Genomic DNA, 23,732 nt, shown 5'->3' with positions numbered 1-23,732 from the left:
CTAATTTGTTGGCATATAGTTTTTCATAATATTCTCTTACAATTGTTTGTGTTTCTGTGGTGTTGGTTGCTATTTCTTCTCTTTTGTTTGTGATTTTGTTTATTTAAGTCCTCCCCCCCCTTTTTTTGATGAGTCTGGCTAGAGGTTTATCAATTACTAATAGGTGGTTTTTTTAAAAATGTCAATAAAATTGACAACCTTTAGCTGCATTAGCTAAGAAAATAGAATACCCAGATAAATAAAATCAGATATGAAAGAGGAAATATCATAAACAATGACACAGAAATTAAAAGGATTATCAGAAACTACTATGAACAATGATATGCCAACAAATTGGACAAACAAAAAGAAATGGTTAAATTCCTAAATGTATACAACTTATCAATACGAAATTGTGAAGAAACAGAAAATCTGAACAGAAGTATAGCTAGTAAGGAGATTGATTCAGTCATCAAAAAACTCCAAACAAATAAAAACCTAGGCCTAGATGGATTCACTGGTGAATTCTATCAAACAGTAAAAGAAGAATTAACATCTTTTAAAGTATTAACTTCATTGATTTAAATTTTATTTATCAATTTACTTATTTATTTAAAGAGAGAGAGTGTGCAAGCAGGGTGTGACAGGCAGAGGGAAAGGGAAAGATTCTTACACAGACTTTGTGCTCAGCACAGAGCCTGATGAGGGGCTCAATCTCATGACTGTGAGATCATGACCTGAGGCAAAATCAAGAGTCAGATGCTTAACCAATTGAGCCACCAGGTACCCAGAAAGAATTAACTTTAAATTCACTCTTTAAGTTAAAAACATTTATTCTTTTTAAAAAAATAAGTTTTGAAGCCAATTTTTCTTAAACTCTTCCAAAAAACTGAAAAGGAGGGAACACTTCCAAACTCTTTTTGTGAGGCCACCCCTACCCTGATACCAAAACAAGAAAAGGACACTAGAGGAAATGAAAATTGCAGACCAATTTCTCTGATAAATATAGATGCAAAAATCTTCAAAAATATGAGCAAGCCAAATTCAATAACATATTTTTAAATATTATACACCACAACTAAGTAGGATTTCTCCCTGGGATGTCAGGATGACCCAACATATGCAAATCAATCAATGTGATACACCATATTAACAGAATGGGGGGAGGAATCACATGATCGTCTCAACAGATTCAGATTAGGCATCTGACAAAATTCAACACCTTTTCATGTTGAAAAGTTGAGTATTCTAAATTCAACAAACTAAGAATAAAAGTAAATTACCTCAAAATAATAAATGTCATGTATAAAAAGTCCACAGATAACATCATACTCAATGGTGAAAAATTGAAAGCTTTCCTCTAAGATCAGGAATGAGACAAGGATACCCAGTGTCACCATTTCTATTCAGTCTAGTACTAAAAGCCCTAGCCAGAGCAATTAGGCAAAATAAATAAATAACATTTAAATCAGAAAGAAAGGAAAATTAGCTTTTTTGTACATGATATAACCTTGTATGTAAAAACCCTAAAGACTCCACAAAAATTGTTCGAGTAATTGAATTGAGCAAGTAATCTAAATATTTTTATAGGATACAAAATCAACATACAAAAAAATCAGTCAGGGGCACCTGGGTGGCTCAGTGGGTTAAAGCCCCTGCCTTCAGCTCAGGTCATGATCCCAGGGTCCTGGGATCAAGCCCCACACCGGGCTCTCTGCTTGGCTGGGAGACTGCTTCCCTTCCTCTCTCTCTGCCTGTCTCTCTGCCTACTTGTGATCTCTGTCTGTCAAATAAATAAATAAAATCTTTTAAAAAAATCAGTCATGGGACGCCTGGGTGGCTCAGTTGGTTAAGCAGCTGCCTTTAGCTCAAGTCATGATCCCAGCGTCCTGGGATCGAGTCCCGCATCGGGCTCCTTGCTCAGCGGGGAGCCTGCTTCTCCCTCTGCCTCTGCCTGCCATTCTATCTGCCTGTGCTCGCTCTCTCCCCCTCTCTCTGATAAATAAATAAAATCTTAAAAAAAAATCAGTCATATTTCCATCTAATAGCAATGAACTATCTGAAAAAATTATTTAGAAAAGGATTCTATTAAAATAGAATGAAAATAATAAAAGTTACAAATAAATTTAACTAAGGAGGTGACCAACTTGTATACTATAAATTATACAAAGCATTCCTGAAAGGAATTTAAAGGCACAAATAAATTGCGAGACATCCCATGCTCTCAAATTGGAAGACAATACTGTGCAAACATCCACACTATCCAAATCAATCTACACACCGAATGTGATCCCTTTCAAAATCCTGGTGGCATTTTTATAGAAACAAAAAAAATTATCCTAAAATTCATATGAAACCACAAAGGATCTCAAATAGCCGAAAGAATTCTGAGAAAGAAAAACAAAGCTAGAGACCACACATTTCCTAATTTCAAGATATATTACAAGGTTATAGCAATCAAAAGAGTATGGCACTGGCATAAAGATAGACACATGGGCCAATGGAATAGAACACAGTGCCCAGAAATAAACTCATACACATGAGTTTATTTAAAATTATCTTTGTCAAATTATCTTTGACAAGGGTGCCAAGAGTACACAATGAAGAAAGGATAGGCTTTTCAACAAATAGTGTTGGGGAAAGGACATCCACATGCAAAAGAAAAATGGGGCCCTTATTGTAGGCCATATGCAAAAATCAGCTCAAAATTAAAGGTTTCAACTTAGGCCCTAAAACTATAAAATGCCTTGAAAAAAACAGGGCAAAATCTTCATGACATTGATCTTGGCAATGACTTCTTAAATATGACACTAAAAGCACAGGCAACCAAAGCATAAACAGATAGGTGGGACTACATCAAACTAAAAAGCTTCTGTTCAGCAAAGTTAACAACCAACAGAATGAAAAGACAACCTACAGAATAGAAGAAAATACTTTTAAACCATATATCTGATAAGGTGTTAATATCCAAAATATGTAAGGAACCCCTATAACTCAATAGCAAAAAAACAATTTAAAAAATAATAAATAGGGGAACCTGGGTGGCTCAGTGGGTTGAAGCCTCTGCCTTTGACTCAGGTCCTAATCCCAGGGTCCTGGGATCGAGCCTCGCATCGCATCTCACTCTCTGCTCAGCAGGGAGCCTGCTTCCCTTCCTCTCTCTCTCTGCCTGCCTCTCTGCCTACATGTGTTCTCTGTCAAATAAATAAATAAAATCTTAAAAAATAATAATAAATAAATAAATAAATAAATAAATAAATAAATAACTTTACTTAAAACTGAGCAAAGGATTTGGAGAGATATTTTTCCAAAGAAGATATACAAATAGCCAACAGATATATGAAAAGATGCTCAACATCACTAATTGTCAGGGAAATGCTAATCAAAACTACAATCAAATATCACCTCACACTTATTAGGATGGCTATTACTTTAAAAAAAAGAAGAAAGGACAAGTGTTGGTGAGCATATGGAGAAACTGGAAGCCTTGTACACTGCTGGTGGGAATGAGCAAATGGAAGAGCTGCTATGTAAAACACTATGGCAGTTCCTCAAAAAATTACCAATGAAACGACCATATGATCCAGCAATCCCATTTCTGGATATTTATGCAAAAGAACAAAGATCAGGACTTGGAAAAGATATTTGCACTGCCATGTTATTTGCAGCATTATCTACAATAGCCAAGAGGTAGAAATAATCTAACTGTCCATCGATAGATGAATGGATAAAGAAAATGTGGTATATACATACATTAGAATATTAGTCTGCCATGTAAATAGAAATCCTGTCACATGCTACAACATGAACGAAACTTGAAGACATGCTGAGTGAAATGAGATAGTCACAGAATAACAAATACTGCCTCGTTCTGCTTACATGAGGTATCTGAAGTATTCAAACTCAAAGAAACAGAAATTAGGACAACAGAGGTTGCCAGGGGCTGGGCGGAGGGAGAATTAGGGTGTTACTGTTCAACGGGTATAGAGTTTCAGCCATACCAAGATGAGAAAGTTCTAGAAATCTGCCAGACAACTTCATGCCTATAGTTAATACTTTAATGTACACTTAAAAATGTGTTGACAGTGGATCTTATATTACGTATTATTTACAGCAATAAAACATACGTGACATGCCGCTAAACCACTGATGAGTGGGAAATTTATAGCACTAAGTATGTACCTTAGAAAGGAGGAAAAGTCTCAAATTAAAAAATCTAACTTCCCATTTTTTAAGGGAAGATTTTTTCCCTTAAAGAGCAAAATAAACCCAAAGGAAGCAAACGGAAGGAAATAATAGGTAAGACCAGAAATCAACAAGATTGAAAAATAAAAATCAATGAAATAAAGAGCTGATTCTTTAAAAAGGTCAATAAAATCAATAGCTCTCTAGCAAGAGTGACAAACTGATAAAAGAGAGAAGATATAAATTAATACCAGAATGAGATAGGGGATATCACTAGAGACTCCACAAACTCCAAAAAGATAATAAGGGAATACTACAAACAAATGTACACATATAAATGTTACAATTTAGATAGACTGGACCACTTCCTTGAAAACTGTAAACATATACTCACTCAGTATGAAGAAGATAATGTGAGCAGCTCTATGACTAATACAGGAAATTGAATCTCCAGGCCCAGATGGTCACACTGGAGAATTTTTCCAACCACTTGAAGGAGAATTAATAGTGATATTATGCAATCTTTTCCAGAAAATAGAAGAATGAATATTTCCCAACTCTTAAAAGGCCAATATTTCCTTAAACTAAGATCAGACAGACTGTACAAAAAAATCAGATAACAAGCCAATATCATTCATGAATACATACACAAAAATCCTTAACAAAATATTAGCAAATGGAATTCTTCAATATATAAAGAAATCTATACACTACATGACCAAGTGGGTTTATTCGAGGGATGCAAGGCTGGTTCAGTATTTGACAATCAATCAATGTAATCCACCATATTATGACAAAATGAGAAAACTAATATGGTCTAATATCAATTGATACAGAAAAAGCTATTTAACAAAATTCAACACTCATTCATGATAAAAATACTCAGAAAACTGGAAATTGAAAGGGAACTGCCTCAACCTTACTTTTTTAAAGATTTATTTATTTGAAAACAAGAGAGAGTGAGTGAGGAAGGGGCAGAAGGAGAGAATCTCAAGTAGACTCCCCACTGAGCACAGAGCCAGATACAGGGCTTGATCCCAGGACCCATGAGATCATGACCTGAGCCAAAATCAAGAGTTAGATGCTTTACTCACTGAGCCACCCTGTAGGCATTTACCTCAACTTTCAAAAGAAGAAAGGAAAGGAAAGGAAGGAAGAAAGAGAGAAAAGGAAAGGAAGACAGACCTACAGCGAACATCATACTTAATGCTAAAAGACTGATTGCTTCTTCCCTAAGATTGAGAACAAGGCAAGGGTTCAGCTCTCACCACTGTTATTCAAAATACTGAAAGTCCTAGACAGAACAATAAGGGAAGGAAAAAAATAAAATGCATATTGAGTAAAATGGAAGAAATGTCATTGTCCCTATTTGCAGATGACAAGGCAATCTACAAAGAAAATTGAAGCTATCAACCACAACAAACAAACAAACAAACAAACACAAAACAACCTCTTACAACTTAGCGAATTCAGCAACATTGCAGGCTGCAAGATTATCATAAAAAATCATCTGCATTACTATATATTAGCAATGAACACATGAAAATCAAAATTAAAAATACAATACCATGAAGGGTCACTCAAATAAATGAAATATTTATAATTCTCAAAAAATACATATAAGACCTGTATGCTGAAAGGGACACAATGCCAAGAAAAGAAAGAAAAGAAAATCTAAATAAATGGAGAGACACTCCCCATTCACGGATTAAAAACACTCAACTTAGTAAAGATGCTGTTCTCCCAAATTGATATACAGGTCTAATATAATGCCTATCAACATTCTGGCAATTTTTTTTATATATAGGTAAGATTATTCTAAAATGTATAGGAAAAGGAAAAGAAAGAAACAATACTAAAAAAATAATAAGGTAGGAGTAATCACTCTACTCAATTTTTAAACTTATTATAGAGCTACAGTAAATAAGACCCTGGGGTGTGGCAGAGTGACAGACACATAGATAGACACATGAGTCAGAACAGAAAACCCAGAAATAGGCTCATACAAATTCAGTTTACTCATTTTTTTTTACCACAGTACACAAGCAATTCAATGAAGCTGAAGCAATTGGGTATCCATAGTTTAAAAAATTAATCTCAACTCAAACCTCACACTATATACAAAAATTACCTGAAAATGGATCATGGACTTAAATGTAAAATGTAACTAGAAAAATTTTGGAAACAATCTAGGAGAAAATCTTTGAGATCCAGGGCTTGAAGAAAAAGAGTTAGAGAGAACAACAAAAGCACAATCCAGAAATGAAAAAGCAAATTGATGAATTGGACATCATCAGAATTATATTCTTACTATGTAAGAAATCCTATTCATGAGATGAAAAGACAAGCCATAGTTTACTAGAGAATACTTGCAAATTACACATATGACAAAGAACTTGTATCTAGACTATATAAAGAACTCCCAAAACTTGACAGTTAAAACAAACAAACCCAAATGATGTAATTAGAAAATGGGCAAGGTACATAAAGAAACATTTCACTGAAGAAGATACAGGGATGGCAAATAAACACATATAAATTTTGACTATGATTAGCTGTTAGAGAAATGCAAATAAAATCACAATACATTTATCAGTCACTATGCACCTATCAGAATGGTTCAACTAAAAACAATGATACTCCCAATAGCAGCAAAGGTGCAGAGAAGCTGGATCTCCCATACACTGCCTATAGAAATGTACGATAGTATAGCCACTGTGGAAAAATTGTTGGTCTCTTTAAAAACTAAACATACACTTTTCATATGACCCAGCAATTGCCCTATTGGGTGTTTATATCAGAGAAATAAAAATCTAGGTCTACAGAAAATCCTATACTTAAATGGTCATACCAATTTTATTTGTAATAGCCCCAAAGCGGAAATGACCAAAATGTCCCTCAATACAAGAAGGAGTGGACCTGACCCTAATTTTAATATATCCAAGGCATGGAACATTTCTCAGCAATAAAAAAGAAGAAATTATTGTTACACTTATCAACTTGGATGGCTTTGAGGTAAAATTATGAAGTAAAAATATGGGAAAATCACATACTTTATGATTCTATTAATATAAAACTCTCAAAATGACAAAATTAGAGAGGAGAACACATTAGTATTAGTCAGGGGTATGGATGATGGAAGTCAGTGGTAGGTGTGGCCTTAAAAGGTAGCTTTCTAGTGAAATATTTCTGTATCTTGATTGTCGTGATGGTTACACAAATCTACTCATGTGATAAAGTAACAGAGAACTGTACACACACATCATTTCAACATCAGTTTCCTGCTTTTCATATTGTATTATGATGACATAAAGTGTAGTGATTGGGACAAACTGGATGAAGAATATACGGAGATTTTTGTACTATTTCTGCAATGTGTATGTCTTTTATTATTGACTTTCAGAAAGTTAAAAAAAGAAACCATAATAAAATAACTGAGAAACAAGAATGTGGAAGCTAAAACCCAAGGAATAAGTAAATAAAACATTTTATTATGATAGTCCGTTGTACGAAGGGATAGATTTTAAATGGGGAAGGTGTACATAGCCAGTGACATGCAATACCAAAGACATTTCTCTGTAACATCAAAACACGTGCTGAAAAAACATTACAGCCACAGATTTAAACATCTCCTCTAAAACCGGGCAACTGGCAATTGTGAAGTGTTTGCAATAAGCCACATAAAGGAATTACATCTTCAAACCATGCATTATGAATGGCAAAGTGTCTTCAGGCCAGTTGTTCAAACTTTACCCTGTAAGTGGTAGGGAAGGAGGAGTTTCATTCTGGATAACCCACAACCTATTCCTGGGACTGTTAACAGTTCACTGATTTGCATTCACCCTGTGTAAATTGTCCTGAAGTTTGTTTCACTATAGAATACATTCGTTTCCAGTTATGAAAAAAAAACATATTTGCCTTGAGTAAAATATTTAGTGATAATTAGGAAAGGGCACACAGGGGGAAATTGCCTCTCTCTGCCCTGTCCAAAATGATAACCACTAGCCACATGAAGCTGTTCAAATTTAAAATAATTAAAATTAACTGAAATTTAAAATTTACTTCCTAGACACATTTCAAGTGCTCAATGTAACTAGCAGCTGTTGTGAATATTAATAAAGGAAAACATCAGTAAAATGGAGTCAAGAGGCCAGAAGCTGGAGCTCTCATACCCTATCACTGTCAATCGCAGATCCCAATAGGAAGAGACCTATTTTGTATTCCCAACAGGAAGAAGCCTCACTTTCCTATCCCAGCAGGAGGAAGAGAGATTTTCTCCTTGGGTGCAAATGGCCCAGCCAATGAGAGACTGACACAACTCAACCAGTAAAAAGCCAGTACACTTCAAACTCCCAGTTTCCTCCAATGGTTTTTTTGTGTATAACAGTTCCTCTCAACTACCCCCCCTTCCTCAATAAAACCACATTCCTCTTCCTTGTTCTCCAGATTTGCCTGTGGTTTTGCTGTAGCTTGTGTGTCCTGAACTGTGATTCTCTGCTATTCCTGAATAAACCCATTTTTGGTTAAAATAACTGACAGTTTTATTTTTAAAGTAAACACTACCATACTAGAACAGCATAGATACAGAACTTTTCCATCATCACAAATAGCTCCATACGAGAGCATTGCTCTCAAGCATGAAAAACATGTCATTTTCTTTCCATCAGAGGTAGCCTTAACAGCCCAAAGAGCTATAGGAATTAGTGTTGCATTATCTGAGGTTTTCATTTATATATGATTTCATCTTCAGCAATATTGAGTACTATGTTGTAGTGGTTAGGTGCTAGGGCATTAGGCCTGGATTTCAATTTTAGCTCCAACTTTTACTAAACTGTGTGGCCTTAGGCATGTTAGATTACTTCAATTCTCTGAACCTGCCTTCTCATTTTTAATAAATGGGGATTGGATAAATAATAGTTCCTACATCCTAGGGCTGTTGTGAAGGATTAAATCAGATATAAGACCAGTATCTGACACATAAATGTTAGTTATTCTTAGCCTTATTATGTCCAGAAGGTGAATCTGGCTTGTTCTAGGACCTACAATCTAGGTGACCATGTAGAAAAGGCAACAGGAAATAATCATATGGCAGCAAGGGAGTCAGTCCCTAACAGGGGCCTCCTTTGACTCTTGATAGATAAACAGTCATCATCTTGTTCCTCCATAACTTGGAGCCAGAGACAAAAGAAACATTTTCCCTTATAGATCTGTCTTTCAACCTTCAAAAAGTCAAGAGTTACCTTACCCTTAGCCTCAAAGGACTCAGAACTGAAAGTTAACTGCCATGTGGTATCAAAAGAAAAAAATAAAATAAATAAAAATTAATTAATTAAATAAAAACAAAATAAAAGTACAAAACACCATTTATAAAAGAAGATAACCCAAACAAGTCACTCAGTAGGATTACTCAGAGTTATTTTTCCAGCTGTTCTTAGCAATCAAATGGAATTCCTTGATGGATTATTAAGGTAAACTGTTACTATATTCAATCCTATGTGAATACTACAAACCAGCCAGCTGTATCTCTGTAATCAACAAGATATTTATTGAACACATACTATGAATATGATATTCACTCTACAACCCCCATCAGCAAACTTCATCTAGCAGGCCAAATTAAATCCACTCATGTTTTTCATCTGGGAAACTAAGAGGAATGATTTTTACATTTTTAAACTGTCAGACAAACTGCCTTCAGTCACTGTTATCAAACACTGAATGGCTCTGGAAATGAGCTTTCACTGCAGACTTGGTAATGTTTCTTAATTCAATCTAAAATAACAGGCAAGGGGCACCTGGGTGGCTCAGTGGGTTAAGTCTCTGCCTTGGGCTCAGGTCATGATCTCAGGGTCCTGGGATCCAGCCCTGCATCAGGCTCTCTGCTCAGCAGGGAGCCTGCTTCTCCCCTCTCTCTGCCTGCCTCTCTGCCTACATGGGATCTCCCCATCAAATAAATAAATAAAATCTTTAGAGAAAATAAAATAACAAGGCAAAACGGCATTTCTTTGTGAAACTTACAAAAAAAATACAGACACAAAAATCCTTAACAAAATATTAGCAAATGGAATTCTTCAATATATAAAGAAATTTATACACTACATGACCAAGTGGGTTTATTCGAGGGATGCAAGGCTGGTTCAATATTTGACAATCAATCAATGTAATCCACCATATTATGACAAAACGAGAAAACTAATATGGTCTAATATCAATTGATACAGAAAAAGCTATTTAACAAAATTCAACACTCATTCATGATAAAAATACTCAGAAAACTGGAAATTGAAAGGGAACTGACTTTTTGTTGGAAAGTCATTTCAATAACTACTACTGTTTGAACCAAAAGTAACGTCAACATGCTTTATATACTTCCCATAACAAGTCAAAAGAAGAAAATCACAATGATACACCACTTCACACCCTCTAGAATGGCTATAATAAAGGAGACAGACATTAACAAGTTCTGGTAAAGAGATGGAGAAAATGAAACCATCATATATTGCTGGTGGAAATGTAAAATGGTGCAGCTGTTGTAGAAAAGTTTGGCAGTTCTTCACAAAGTTAAACAGAGTTGCCCTGTGGCCTAGCAATTCAACTCCTAGATATGTAGCAAGAGAAATGAAAACACATGTCTGCACAGAAGCTTGCACACGAATGTTTATAGGAGCATTATTCATAACAGCCAAAAGGTGGAAACCACTCAAATTCCCATTAACTGATGAACAGAAAAATAAAATATTGTGTAGCCATACAATGGAATATTATTCAGCTATAAAAAGGAACAAAGTATTGATACATAGTAAAATTTGGAGAAAGGTCAAAAACATGCTAAGTGAAAGAAGGCAGACCCAAAAGACCACATATCAAATCTTTCTGTTTGTATGAAAACTCAGAAAACAAAAATCCACAGAAACAGAAATTAGATTATTGGTTGGGAGTAGCAATGGGGAGTGACTGAAAACGGGCACAAGTTTTCTTTCCGGGGTGATGGAAATCTTTCAAATAAGATTGTGTTGATGGTAACACAACTCGAAAGTACATTAATAATAAATTGTACACTTTAAAAAATGTAGAACACCAAAAGCGTGATTCACAAAAGAAAAAATTATGAATTGGACCTCATCAAAATTCAAAACCCTTGCACTTCAAAAGACACCATTAAGAAAATGAAAAGGCAAGCAACAGTCTAATAGAAAAAATCCACATATCATATATCTTGCAAGGACTTGTATCTAGAATGTAAAAACAATTCTTAAAACTGAACAATAAAAAGACAATAAAGATAATAACTCAATTCAAAAATGGGAAAAATATGTGAACAGACACCACACCAAAGAAGATACACAACTATCTAATAAGCACACAAGACAATGCTCATCATCATTAGTCGTTAAGGAAATACAAATTACAACCACAATGAGTTATCATTTCACACTCATTTAGAATGGCTATGATAAAAAGACAATAACAAATGTTGGCAAGGATCTGGGGAAACAGAAACCCTCCTACATTGCTGGGGAAAAGCAAATAGTATGACCACTTTGGAAAACAGTTTTGCAGTTTCTTGAAAAGTTAAACATGAATTTGCCATATGCTCCAGTAATTCCACCCTTAGGTATCTACTAATAAGAAATGAAAACATAGGTCCACGGGAAGTCTTGTGCACACATGTTCTTAGCAACTAATATTAGTAGTAATAACCAACAACTGGAAACAACCTATCAGCTAGGGAGTAGACAGGAAAAGTGTGTTATATCCACAAAATAGAATATTATTTGGCAATAAAAAATTAATGAGGTACAGATACATGCTACAATATGGATGGACTTTAAAAATATCATGCTAAGTGAAAGAAGCCAGGCACGAAAGACCACATATTGTAAGATTTTATTTAGATGAAAAGTCAAGAATAGGCAAATTTATAGAGACAGAAAGTAGATTAGTCGTTACCTGGGGATGGGAGTGGGAATAAGGATTAACTATAAATGAGCATGAAGGATCTTATTGGGGGAATGAAAATGTTCTAAAACTTTATGGGGATGGCAGCACCACTCAGTAAAGTTACTAAAAATCATTTAATTATACATTTGAACTGAGTGACTTTTATGGTATGTAAAATACATTTCAATAAAGCTGTTAAAAACAGGAAAAGAACAGTAGGGGAAACTGGATGAAGGGTACACACGAAGTTTGTACTACCTTTGTGACTTTTCTGTAAAGCTAGAGCCATTCTGAAATTTTAAAAATTAAATAAAAATTAACAAGAATATGTTTGTGGGTTGATATAAGTATATGGCAGTACCTACCATTGTGAAAAGACATTTACAAAGATAAGAAAATTCCATTACAGAGCAGCACTAACAGATGAACACTTGATGTGATTATTAAGATGGGGAACCCTGACTGTGAGCCCCAATTAAACAAAATGTAGTCTCCCCCCCGCAAAAAATTCCATTATTTCTATAAGGAGTCTTGTGTAACAAAAAAAAGCAACCAACTATTGTTTTATTTTGGATTTTATCAGTAAACATTTGTTGAAATTTGTTTTCTCTCTTGTTATATAAGTGCATGCAAATTATCCACAATTTCACCTTTTGGACTGCAACGCCTAAAGTATTTACTATCTGCGCTTCACAGAAAGTTTGCCGAGTCCTGCTCTACACCATAACAGGATAAATATAAACATAATCAGTCTCTTTCTTGAGTGTATTCTTATCATTACCTAGTTTTGGCATAAGGCCCTCCTGGATATGTCCTATAAAGGATAAGCCTTGCATCTCTTCTGCTTATGGCAGTATTTGGGATTTCCATAAATAGAAACACTATTAGCTTAATATTTCTAGCAAAGCCTCGATGTCATCATTATTATCATGACATTAAAGGGCCAACACCATACCACAGTATGAAGATGACTCTCATCAAGTTGTGATGTCACCAGGCCATGGACTCACCGAGGTCAATTAGATATCAAGTGGCTCCCATGGCCTCACACCCTGCCTTTGGCATCACCCTGGCACATCACCCTACTACAGAGTCATATACTATCACTGCTGTGACAGAATTCTGCCCTGATGCCACTCTGCCGAGATGTCGGACTAATTAACCCCTACTTCTTTCCACTCTTTTGGCGGCGGCAGGGAGGGGGAGGGTAGCCACAGCCACCCGCACAAGCCCAGGAGGCAGTCCTCAGATCCTACCGTTGTCCCTTCCGCCTGCCACCGCAGGTCAGGGCCCCCGTGGGACAGGACCTTTAGGCTCCCATAACTCTCTTGCCAGGACCCCACACCCGTTTCTTGTGGCCGACTCAATGGCCCAATAGCGACCACCCACCCCGGTTCCACACGAAGCCGCTCCCCGTACCTGACTCCATTCTCCAGCTGTCATCCTGGGCCAATTCCACCGGCCACTTGACTACGGCGGCCGCAAAGGACCCTGGGACCTGTAGTTCCGCGCTGCTAGGGGCTGAGTTGGTGAGAGTGGCAAAGATGCCTCCCCGCCCGGAACTGCGCTCAAACTGCAACTCCCAGAGGCGCCCCGGGGTGGGAAAGAAGCAAAGGAACGAGGAAGACCAGTGATTGGTGGTACGCTGCCGGCTCTTTTGATTGGCAGTCGTATCTGGCGACGTGAGGCGGTCGTGGATCGCGCTTCACGGAGATCCTGGGAAAGAGACATGGAGGGGTGTGTGTCCAACCTAATGGTCTGCAACCTGGCCTACAGCGGAAAGCTGGAGGAGTTGAAGGAGAGGATCCTGGCGGATAAATCCCTGGCTACTAGGACTGACCAGGTAAAGCAGCGCGGAGGTCTCTCCGCATGCGGTGGCGTTGACGAGGCCCAACGTGGCTGCCCGGCCCAGCCCAAGGGAGGCCGGTTCCATAAGGTCCAGATCCCCGCCTCCGCCGCCCCATCTTTAGACGGGGTCACCCTAGGACTTGGAATCGGGGCGGCAGGAGCGAGCCCCGCAAACCTCAAATATTTGGGGGAGGAGCGAGGGTACTTAGCTCCCTGAATTTGGGATATTTCTAGAACGTTTACCGCGTTTCTCAGAAGTGCCCAATCTTTGAGCTGCCCGTGGAGGAAAGCCTTTTTTTTTTTAATGGGTTTCTTTACTTTTTACTAGTCGTTTTATTCCATGAAACACGTGTAACCAGACGCCAGTTCTGTGCCAGGCAGTTTACTGGGAGCTGGGGATACAGCTGAGTGGAAGAAGCAAACGTTCGTAACGTAACCCCAAATCGTACCTCCAGTAACAGATTGTAGTGGCTGCTCTGGAGAGCAGTTTACGTGGTGCTTTCAGAACACAGAATGGCAGGACCTGACTTAATCTCCCTTAGAAGAGCGAATGTTGTGATAATTGAAAAGGTTTTGCGAAGCAGGGAAGGTTGGTTAGATCTTGAAGGTTGAGTGGGATTCTCCTGGGGGAGTGAAGGGGCATTCCTAGGCAGAGGCGGACCAAAAGGGAATGAACTTTGGGAAGTGTTTCTGCTCTTCTGCTCAAAGGACCCTCGTGCTTTGACCCCAAGTTTCTAGAAAGATTCACGGAGACCTCAGCAAGCCAACAAATATTTATAGATTACATTCTGTATGACAGGTACCATTCTAAGCACTTATCAGTACAGTGTCAGGGACCTACAAATCTCCATTTTGTGGCTTTTGGAAGAGCAGAATTCAGGAGACTGACTTCTGGAACTTCCCTTTATTGCTCAGCCTGAAAATGGCTTTACCTTTACCTAATTTACCTTTGTGATGGTCTGATAATATTTAATACTTGAAATTTAAGTTAATAATGTCAAATTAAGATTTAGTAATCTGTTCTTCACTGAGTCAATGGAATAAAAAAGAGAAATAAAAAACACAAATTTGTTTTCATGCCCCCTTTAAAAAAAATTACCTGTGTGGGGCGCCTGGGTGGCTCAGTGGGTTAAAGCCTCTGCCTTTGGCTCAGGTCATGATCCCAGGGTGCTGAGATGGAGCCCCGCATGGGGCTCTCTGCTCAGCAGGGATTCTGCTTCCTCCTCTCTCTCTCTGCCTGCCTCTACCTACTTGTAATCTCTGTCTGTCAAATAAATAAAATCTTTAAAAAAAAAAAAAGAGGAAAGCTATTCCAGGTCAGGAAACTTAAGAACGAAGGCTCATACGCAAATTACAGGCCTTGTGTGGAGCCTGATTGAAACAAGCCAGCTATTAAAAATCACTTGGGGGACAGAAAAAGACAAATACCATATAATTTCACTCATTTGTGGAATTTAAGAAACAAAACAGAGTGACATGAGGAAGGGAAGGAAAAATAAAATAAGATGCAAATTGAGAGGGAGGCAACTGGGGAAATCTGAATACTGACTGAGTTTTAGATTTTATAAAGGAGTTAGTATTAATTCTGATAGGTGTGATAATGGCCTCATGGCTATCTATGTAGGATAGCATCCTTATTCTTTAGATACTGAAATATTTAGGGATGAAAAATCATGATACTTAGAATTCGTTTTTTAAAAATTACCTCATCAGGAAAAAAAAAAAGCCCTGAGGAAATAAAGTAAGGCAAATATGGCAAAATAGTAAATCTAGATAATAAGCATAAGAGTTTCTGTTACAGTATCTATTTTTATGTGTTTGAAATTCTTTTGTAATAACATTTAAAATACTACTTTCTTTTCCATAGAGCTTCTAAGAAGTACAGCTGTTACTGCAAAAAAACAAATTCCCTTTGAGAAACACAACTAACTCGTGACTTCTTTTTCTAAAAGTAATGTTGCTGTCTAATTTTGAGTGTGGTATTCTTTTTAAATATATAGATAATCTCAGCTAGTTTTATGAACATTTCTTTCCCATAAGATTCGTTCCTTCTTTCCAGAGCATCTAGAAATATCAGCATCAGACAGAGGTTTGTGGCCCAGCTTCACCATTTACTAGCTATGTGACCTTGGACAGGTTGCCTACCCTGAGGAGTCTTAGTTTCCTCATCTGCAAAATGGGGATAATGTCCACTGTTCCGGATCCTGGAGACTAAATGAGACGATGACTGCAGAACTCTCAGCAGAGTGCCTGGCATAACAGTACATAAATAATGTCATAGTAAATAGCCAGAGCTCTGTTCCTGCCAAAGTGGCGAAATCAGTCTCGTGCTCAACTGCTTTCGAGGCTGTGTTCTGCCCAGAATTAACATTCATCATTGGATTCTCCCCCATGTCACTGAAGCCTTGTTCTCTCTTACGACAATAAGGAATATGGTATAAAGTTACCTACCCCAGGATCCTGTGCTCTCCATTTCTTATTTCCAAACTATAGGCTTGCTGGCCCCAGTGTTAATCTTTTTCTGCTTTCTTGCCTTCCTTCTTCTATTTCTCTTCAAGAATATCGATCGTCTTGCTTCTCTCTTTCCCATGCAGGACAGCAGAACCGCGTTGCACTGGGCGTGCTCAGCCGGACATACAGAAATTGTGGAATTCTTGCTGCAGCTTGGAGTGCCAGTGAACGATAAAGATGATGTGAGTCCTAGGCAGAGTTGATAAAGGCCTGGTTATCTTTAGACTCCAGACTGGTGTTTACGGAGGACTGCGTATCAAGCTCACAGACAAAATTGTAACCTTTATGACTAGGCAGTTAGTTACAGCAGGGCCCTGGTGACCTCACATAGGTCTTTGGGTGCATTATTTTAGAATGTTGGTTCTGCCACTCATACCCCATAAGTTAAGGTTAATGTATAGATTAAGGCTACAAGACTACAAATTCTTTTTATTATGTTGGAAAGCTTTTTTGTGTGTGAGCATTGCCTGAATACTGAGGGCCTGAATATCCTTTTGTTGTTGTTATACAGAGATTGATTATAATGGTATTGGTTATATTAAGATAAAACTTGGTGAAGAATAAGGATGGAAATGTTTTGTAGGCAAGTTCCTTTCCAAGGATGCTCCCTGAAGGAATATTTATAATAGCAAAGAAATAAAAGTGGTTCAGTGTAGACCTGGTTGACTATAGTGGGAATAGCCACATTAATAAAATAATATTCAACTAATAAAGTCAAGAATCCAAAGAAGGACGTAGAAAATTCTCACAAGACAAGAAGGTGACATTGTGGGAAATGCAACTCACAGAACTTAATATCCTATAACCCCAACTGGAAAACACATTAGAATTACACCTGTATCATTCTTTCTGTGTTATAGGATCATGGGTGGTTTGGTGTCCCTTCTGTATACATCTGCTCTCCAGATTTTTTGCAGTGTTTAATGAGGGGAAAAGAAGCTCACTTTTTTTTTTTAACCATTCACACACAGCTCTTTGTAAACCGTACCTACATATCAGCATTAATCCCTGTGCCTTTCCCCCCACCTGGTTTTCATACTGCCTTCCCCTTTCATAGGCAGGTTGGTCTCCTCTTCATATTGCTGCTTCTGCTGGCCGTGATGAGATCGTAAAAGCCCTTCTGGGTAAAGGTGCTCAAGTGAATGCTGTCAACCAAAATGGCTGTACGCCCCTACATTACGCAGCTTCCAAAAACAGGCATGAGGTAGGCCTCCGTTCCTTGCTGCTTCTCTTGAGCTCTGAACCTGTACACGAGCACAACTAGATGTCTGCATTGTTTTTTTCTCCTGGGGTTCCAGATCGCTGTCATGTTACTGGAAGGCGGGGCTAATCCAGATGCTAAGGACCATTATGAGGCCACAGCAATGCACCGGGCGGCAGCCAAGGGTAACTTGAAGATGATTCATATCCTTCTGTACTACAAAGCATCCACAAATATCCAAGACACTGAGGGTAACACTCCTCTGTAAGTGACAAGTAGCAGTCATCTGTGCTCTCCTTGACATTAGCCTGCTTGCACTAATTCTCACACATCGCTTCTTTTTTTATTCTGCTTATAATCGTAATACATGTGTATGACAAAAAATTTGGAAACACACATAAGTATAAGGATAAAAGCTCAAATTACCTATGTACTTTTCATATATTTTCTCCCATTCTTTGTATGCAAATGTGCATATTTAAAAAAAATTTTTTTTTTGCAAAATCGGGATCATACTATGTATGTGATTACATTGTGTTCCTTTAACCTCAGTATATTGTGAGTGTTTTCCAATGTCATTAAAATTTTTTTATTTAATGTTTTTAAAACATTTTTGAATGGCTCTATACAGTTCCATTTTATGGATGTGCCAGAATTTAATCATTCCTCTGACTGTATGTTTAAGCTTTTTTGAGTTTTCCATGAATATAAATCACGCTACATTGATCAAGTTTATACAAAAATCTATGGCCATATTGGTGATGGTTACCTTAGTATAGACTCCTAGAAGCAGGACTGCTGAGTCAACAAATACACACATTTTGAAATTGTTGCTATGTATTGTCAGATTGCTTCCAGAGGAGTTGTGTCATGGTACCCACCCCCCAACAGCAGGTTTGAGAGTGCCTATTACCCCCTCACCAACACTGAGAATAGCCTTCTGTTCTATCAGACATGGTGTTTCAAGGTTGTCATTTGTGTTTTTATTATCAGCGAAGTGTAACATCTTTTAATGTCTCCAACTAATTGGATTTCTTCTCCAAATTAAAACCTTCCGTGTGTCCCTCTCTCTGCTTTCGGGGAATTAATTTATTTTTTGTGATTTTTTTTAAGTGCCCTCAACTTGATATACTAGAAATATTAACTTGCTATGTTAGTCGAAACTGTTTTTGCCAGATTCTCTTTTCATGTTTATTTATTTTTTTAAAGAAACAGAAGTTTTTAGCTTCTAAGTAGTTAGATCTGTTGATCTTCTCTCATGACTGGGAAGTCCTTTCTCACCCTGAAATTAAAGATTTACCTGTATTTTATTGGAGGCTTTAAAAAAATTGCGTTGGTTTTGGTTGAGAGTTACCGTTCTTCATGTAACTCAGGTCCATCTGGAATTGATTCATGCGTATGACCTGAGGCCACCGTCTGCCTTGGAAATTTTTTTTGGCAGTACTTGGCTACTTTTCTTCCTTAGTGAGTGGTGACTTTTTTTTTTTTTTAAAGATTTTATTTATTTATTTGAGAGAGAATGAGTGAGAGAGAACATGAGAGAGGAGAAGGTCAGAGGGAGAAGCAGACTCCCCAAGGAGCTGGGAGCCCGATGTGGGACTCGATCCTGGAAGTCCAGGATCATGACCTGAGCCAAAGACAGCTGCTCAACCAACTGAGCCACCCAGGCGCCCGAGTGGTTACTTTTTTGAACCAGAAATTCTGAGTCTCCTTTTTAGTCTAAAATGAGATTTAGTCTTTTTTGCGAGTATGATTTTCTTAACTCTTCGTTTTAAAAATCTTTTCTCTGGTCCCGAGTGACTCTGTTTAGAAAGACTTGCACATTCTAGCTCTTTTCTCTGTAACAAGGAGGAAACCTAGGAGTCAGGCAGGACAGGGTCCCGGGAAAAGCCTAGGATTTAGGGAGAGCTAGGTGCTGTTTACTCTATTCAAACTCAGCCATTTAATCAACTATGTTAAATACTTACATTAAGTAACTTGGAGAAGTAACTTAACCTTCCTAAGCCTTAATTTCCACATCTGTAATATGAGGTTAGTAATTCCTTCCTCACTAGATTGTTGTGCGGCTTAAATGACATGACAAGGTAAAGCACCTGTTACCCTGCCTAATAAACCGTTAAGTGCCTACAAGGTTTCCCCTTCAGTTACCGGCCAGCCATGTCAACATAGGTAAGGACTTCAACCTCTGCCACAATTTCAACTGTAAATTGAAGGTGATTATCACCATGTTAACTTACAAGGTGGCTGTAAGGGTCAAATGAGATGACACCTTTTAAACTGCTTTTTCAAAATTTCAACCACACAAATTGATATTAGCAGATTATGAGCTGGGGCTTTTCTAAGTCATAGCCCTGAAGTATTGAGTGCCTTTGGGGCAAACTACTCTGATCTCCCTAAAATATGGATGCTGTTCTTAGGCTGGCATTAGATCCCTTCTTAAACTGTCATGTGTCCAGAATTAGGATAAATGATTTGATACCATGAGACCATTCCATGGAATTTTAGCTTACCAACAGTCTTTCCCATGCAGATCGATCCTTTCCTGATTATATATTCTAATATTATACCACCTAGTAATATGCCATTCAGACCACCTCTCAGGAACTCCTCATGGTTACCTAGAATCAGTAGGGAGTAATCAGTCTTTGTGGTCCTCAATTTCAGACACTTAGCCTGTGACGAGGAGAGAGTGGAAGAAGCGAAACTGCTGGTATCCCAAGGAGCAAGTATTTACATTGAGAATAAAGAAGAAAAGACACCCCTGCAAGTGGCCAAAGGTGGTCTGGGTTTAATACTCAAGAGAATGGTGGAAGGTTAAGCAGCTTGGATGTATTATTCCTGTGTATGTTTTGTGGTTGTCCTAGTGTCCTGGAAACTCATATCCTTGTGCACAAGCCATCGTCCGTGAATGATGAAGTGTTTTCGTCTTCAAAGTCTTATAAACATGTTGAAATATTGTTCCTGCTGAGGTCTTTGTTCTGAGCTTACAGCTAGCTTGCCCAGCATTGAATAACTGTTGGGATTGTTCTACTCTTGTTGTACATTCTTCCGTACCGAATTCGGGTTAATTTTGAGTTAGTTGGTTCTGTGGCTGTGATGAGTCTCCAGCACCCTCCCCTCGGAGGCAGAACAACTCCGATAGCACCAAGCCATTTGTTCTGTCACATGTTTCTAGGTAGGTTCTTGAATGTTCCACTGTCCAGTTGAAACACAACCTGACTTTTCTCTCAAGCTTACTCAGAGGCCTATACCAAAAATTTCTGTTTTTTCAACAATACACTCTAGTTTTATTTTTGTTATGGAACACGTATGTATTTTGAAGGACCAGATTTTCAGTTGGAGGGCATGCTATCCAAGTTCAGAATTCCTAAACACTAAAATAATGCAAAATAAGAGCCGGTGTACTCATGTATCTTTTTAATGAGCTTGTTCCCTCCAAAATAAAATGTATTTTTAAAACAGAAGTTTTAAGTACCTGTATTAAGTTATCCTGTATTGGGAAATGTCAAACCTGCTAACATGATATGTAACAAAAATGTATTTTGATTTGTATTCCAGAAACAAAAAATAAAATGTTGAGAGAATCTCCCAGTTTCTCTTTCAAGTCAGTTAGATGTCCCATGTAAACCTTAAAATCCTTCATAAAGACATTTCTCAGTTTTTGCTAGCTCTGAAGTCAATAAAATTAGTGAAGCTTGAGCTGCAGCTAAAATCTTTAAAAATGGTAATCTTCTGAATTGCTAATTAAGTGTGGACCAAAAGAAAATAAGTGTGACCTTGATCTCAGTCTAGGGAAACAGCGTAAATGATTGCTAGTCATAAAATCTAATGAACTCCAAGTGACTCTTCAAATTTTTTTTTTAATTTGAATCTCCTGCTGCAAATATTGCTTGAAATCAGTAATCCTGGTGAGCCCACAAACTTGCATTAATTGTGGGTCAGACTTAACGGCCAGTAGTTGAAATGAGTTCTATAAACATGAATAGTGTCATTGATAATGTGAAACCTGTACATAAACATTTTGAGTGCTGATCATTACAGATATTAATCAGGGAAGCATCTTCTAATGCAATGAAATGTTTGCTTATTGAATGCCAGGGATAGAATTGATGACAGAGGAAATCATTTCTTTACAGTGGTTTTTAGCGGTGAAGAGAGAGTCAAGTTGTATTTAATTGAATTGGGCCTGTTAGGTCTGAAGGCATTTACTCTTTATAAACACTGACTTTATGTCTAAGGTAATCGGCTTTGTGGGTATGAAAGAGAACTGATCTTAGTTCTTTAATAAGACACAGATGGAACCAAGCCTCAGTTAATTTGTAGGCTACTGGAATTTTATAAATATAAACTAATAATTATAAGGATATTAATGGCCCTGGATACTGATCAGATTGTTATCTGTTCATATAAGAAACCCAGTAGAGATGAATCTGATTCAAGGTCAGCAGGTTTTACAGTTGCTTCCGAATGAATCCCAGAAAGATGAGAATTTCATTTGTAAAGCTTAACTGAATATAAGCTGAAAGATGCAGGTAAATAGGAACAGTGGAAAAAAAGTGTGAGTATCTGTTGGAGGGAATCCACAATTTGAGGGAGTTTCTATGATACTCAGGGTAAACCGCATTTGCTTCATAATCTTTGATTTAGCAGTTTAACCGTATGACCCCTGTGTTTTGATTTCTCCCATTTCTTAACTGTATCAACTATAGCAAGGTCATGATGTGGCTGTGTCACACTATCGTGTCTGGGTCCTATCGTGTCACACTATCAAGCCCCCAGGTCAGTCTGCAGGCAAGTGTGATGCGGTGGAGGGGCCCTTTACTTGGGGTTCTGTGGCCCCAGCGTCACAGTTCTGACTGCCTGAAATTGCAGAAATTTGTATGCATGTTTTTCTGGGAAAGGGTTTTTTTTCCGTAGCTTTCGCCAGATTCTCAGAGGGATCTGACTGCCCAAAAGGGTAAGAATCTCTGGTCAAGAGGAAAAAAAAAGAGCATTGAACCAATTATCTACAATAGTATAGTTCTGCCACACTATATAGTTTATAAATATTTATAATCCATTCTCCATTGCAGCCTTTAAGAAGACCAAAAGCCATCTCCATTTTACATTGAGAAAATACCCAGAGCCAGAGGAATCTAGCTTTCCTGGGTCCTGGTCCATTTTCTGCCTGCCTCTTGTCAAAAGCTGGACCAAATGAAGTACTGTGGCATTTTCATAATAACCTGATAGTTGTAGCACCTCCACCGCCCACCTGGACCTCAGGCCTCCCCACCAGCTGCTAGTCTTTACTTGAGTGGTTTGTTTTTAGTTTCCTGAAACCTTCCTTAACATCTCTAAGTCTTTGTTTTGTTTTGTCTTGTTGAAACCAAAGTTTCAAAGACAAGATGGTTGACTAGTGATTGGTTTGAACCTTTCATGAGACCCTCTAACCTGTTTTCCACCACATAGACATTGCAAAACAATCTTTTATTACTACAACTTTGGGTTTATTTCATTGAAATTAATTTGTTGCAGTTGAAGAGCATTACACTGGGATCTAGTGGATATGGTATAATCTTGGGCAGATTATTTTCTCTTGTCACTCACAGAGTCTTCTCTCTGGGGATTGGTGGGGGATACATAGGAATGAGCCAACCTTTTTTTTTTTTTAATTTAAATTTAAATTTTTTTTATTTTGTTTTTTCAGTGTTCTAAAATTCATTGTTTATGTACCACACTCAGTGCTCTAAGCAGTATGACCCAACTTTTTAAAACCACATTTACCTTTGCCTATCTCTCCAACTAAGAAGGTAACTCTCTCATTATTTCCCCTCTCTACCCAATCATAGTCAGGGGTAGGCCATTGTGTGTGTTAAGACCCTCAGGTGTGCTGCAGTTGGAAAAGGTTGAGGGCTATTCTCCCAAAGCTCCCTCCTAGCTCTTCTAGCTTAACTTACTTAAAGCTCATCAAGCCTAAGTTACCCAGAGGCCAGGGTAAGAGCTGCAGATATTAACCCCCCAGTGTGTATTGGGGGATAGAGGTCACCTGGTGCTCTGAAGGCCATTGGAGATATCAGCGTACATGATT

At 37.8% G+C, this 23,732-nt stretch overlaps 2 protein-coding genes across 6 annotated transcripts in view; one reads left to right on the top strand and one right to left on the bottom strand.

Annotated features, from left to right (window-relative positions):
- Positions 1 to 16,584, bottom strand: part of ATG4A (autophagy related 4A cysteine peptidase) — a 54,352-nt gene extending 37,768 nt beyond the window's left edge. For 2 of the 4 annotated variants that reach the window (XM_032330489.1, XM_032330491.1), the window contains exon 1: positions 13,525 to 13,686. In XM_032330489.1, the coding sequence (XP_032186380.1) occupies positions 13,525 to 13,534 (10 nt within the window). In that variant the 5' untranslated portion in view covers positions 13,535 to 13,686. Of the gene's footprint in view, positions 1 to 4,558; positions 4,582 to 13,524; positions 13,687 to 16,404 lie in introns of those variants that run through there. The other 2 variants (XM_032330490.1, XM_032330493.1) reach the window with 2 other exon arrangements.
- Positions 13,756 to 21,249, top strand: PSMD10 (proteasome 26S subunit, non-ATPase 10). Of its 2 annotated transcripts, none has more exons than XM_032330494.1 (5): positions 13,756 to 13,948; positions 16,548 to 16,646; positions 17,522 to 17,668; positions 17,763 to 17,929; positions 20,330 to 21,249. In XM_032330494.1, exons 1-5 carry the CDS (start codon positions 13,835 to 13,837, stop codon positions 20,481 to 20,483), a joined length of 681 nt encoding a protein of 226 aa, XP_032186385.1. In that variant the 5' UTR covers positions 13,756 to 13,834; the 3' UTR covers positions 20,484 to 21,249. The 2 variants fall into 2 exon arrangements, with proteins under 2 accessions (XP_032186385.1, XP_032186386.1); XM_032330495.1 differs by having other exon boundaries at positions 17,763 to 17,850; positions 20,330 to 20,411.
- Positions 21,250 to 23,732: the final 2,483 nt, after the last annotated feature.

Source organism: Mustela erminea, chromosome X (assembly GCF_009829155.1).
Source record: "Mustela erminea isolate mMusErm1 chromosome X, mMusErm1.Pri, whole genome shotgun sequence".
In the NCBI taxonomy this organism is placed as follows: Eukaryota; Metazoa; Chordata; class Mammalia; order Carnivora; family Mustelidae; genus Mustela; species Mustela erminea.
The sequence above is the reverse complement of the archived record's forward strand: the minus strand, read 5'-3'. Positions and strand labels throughout refer to the sequence as shown.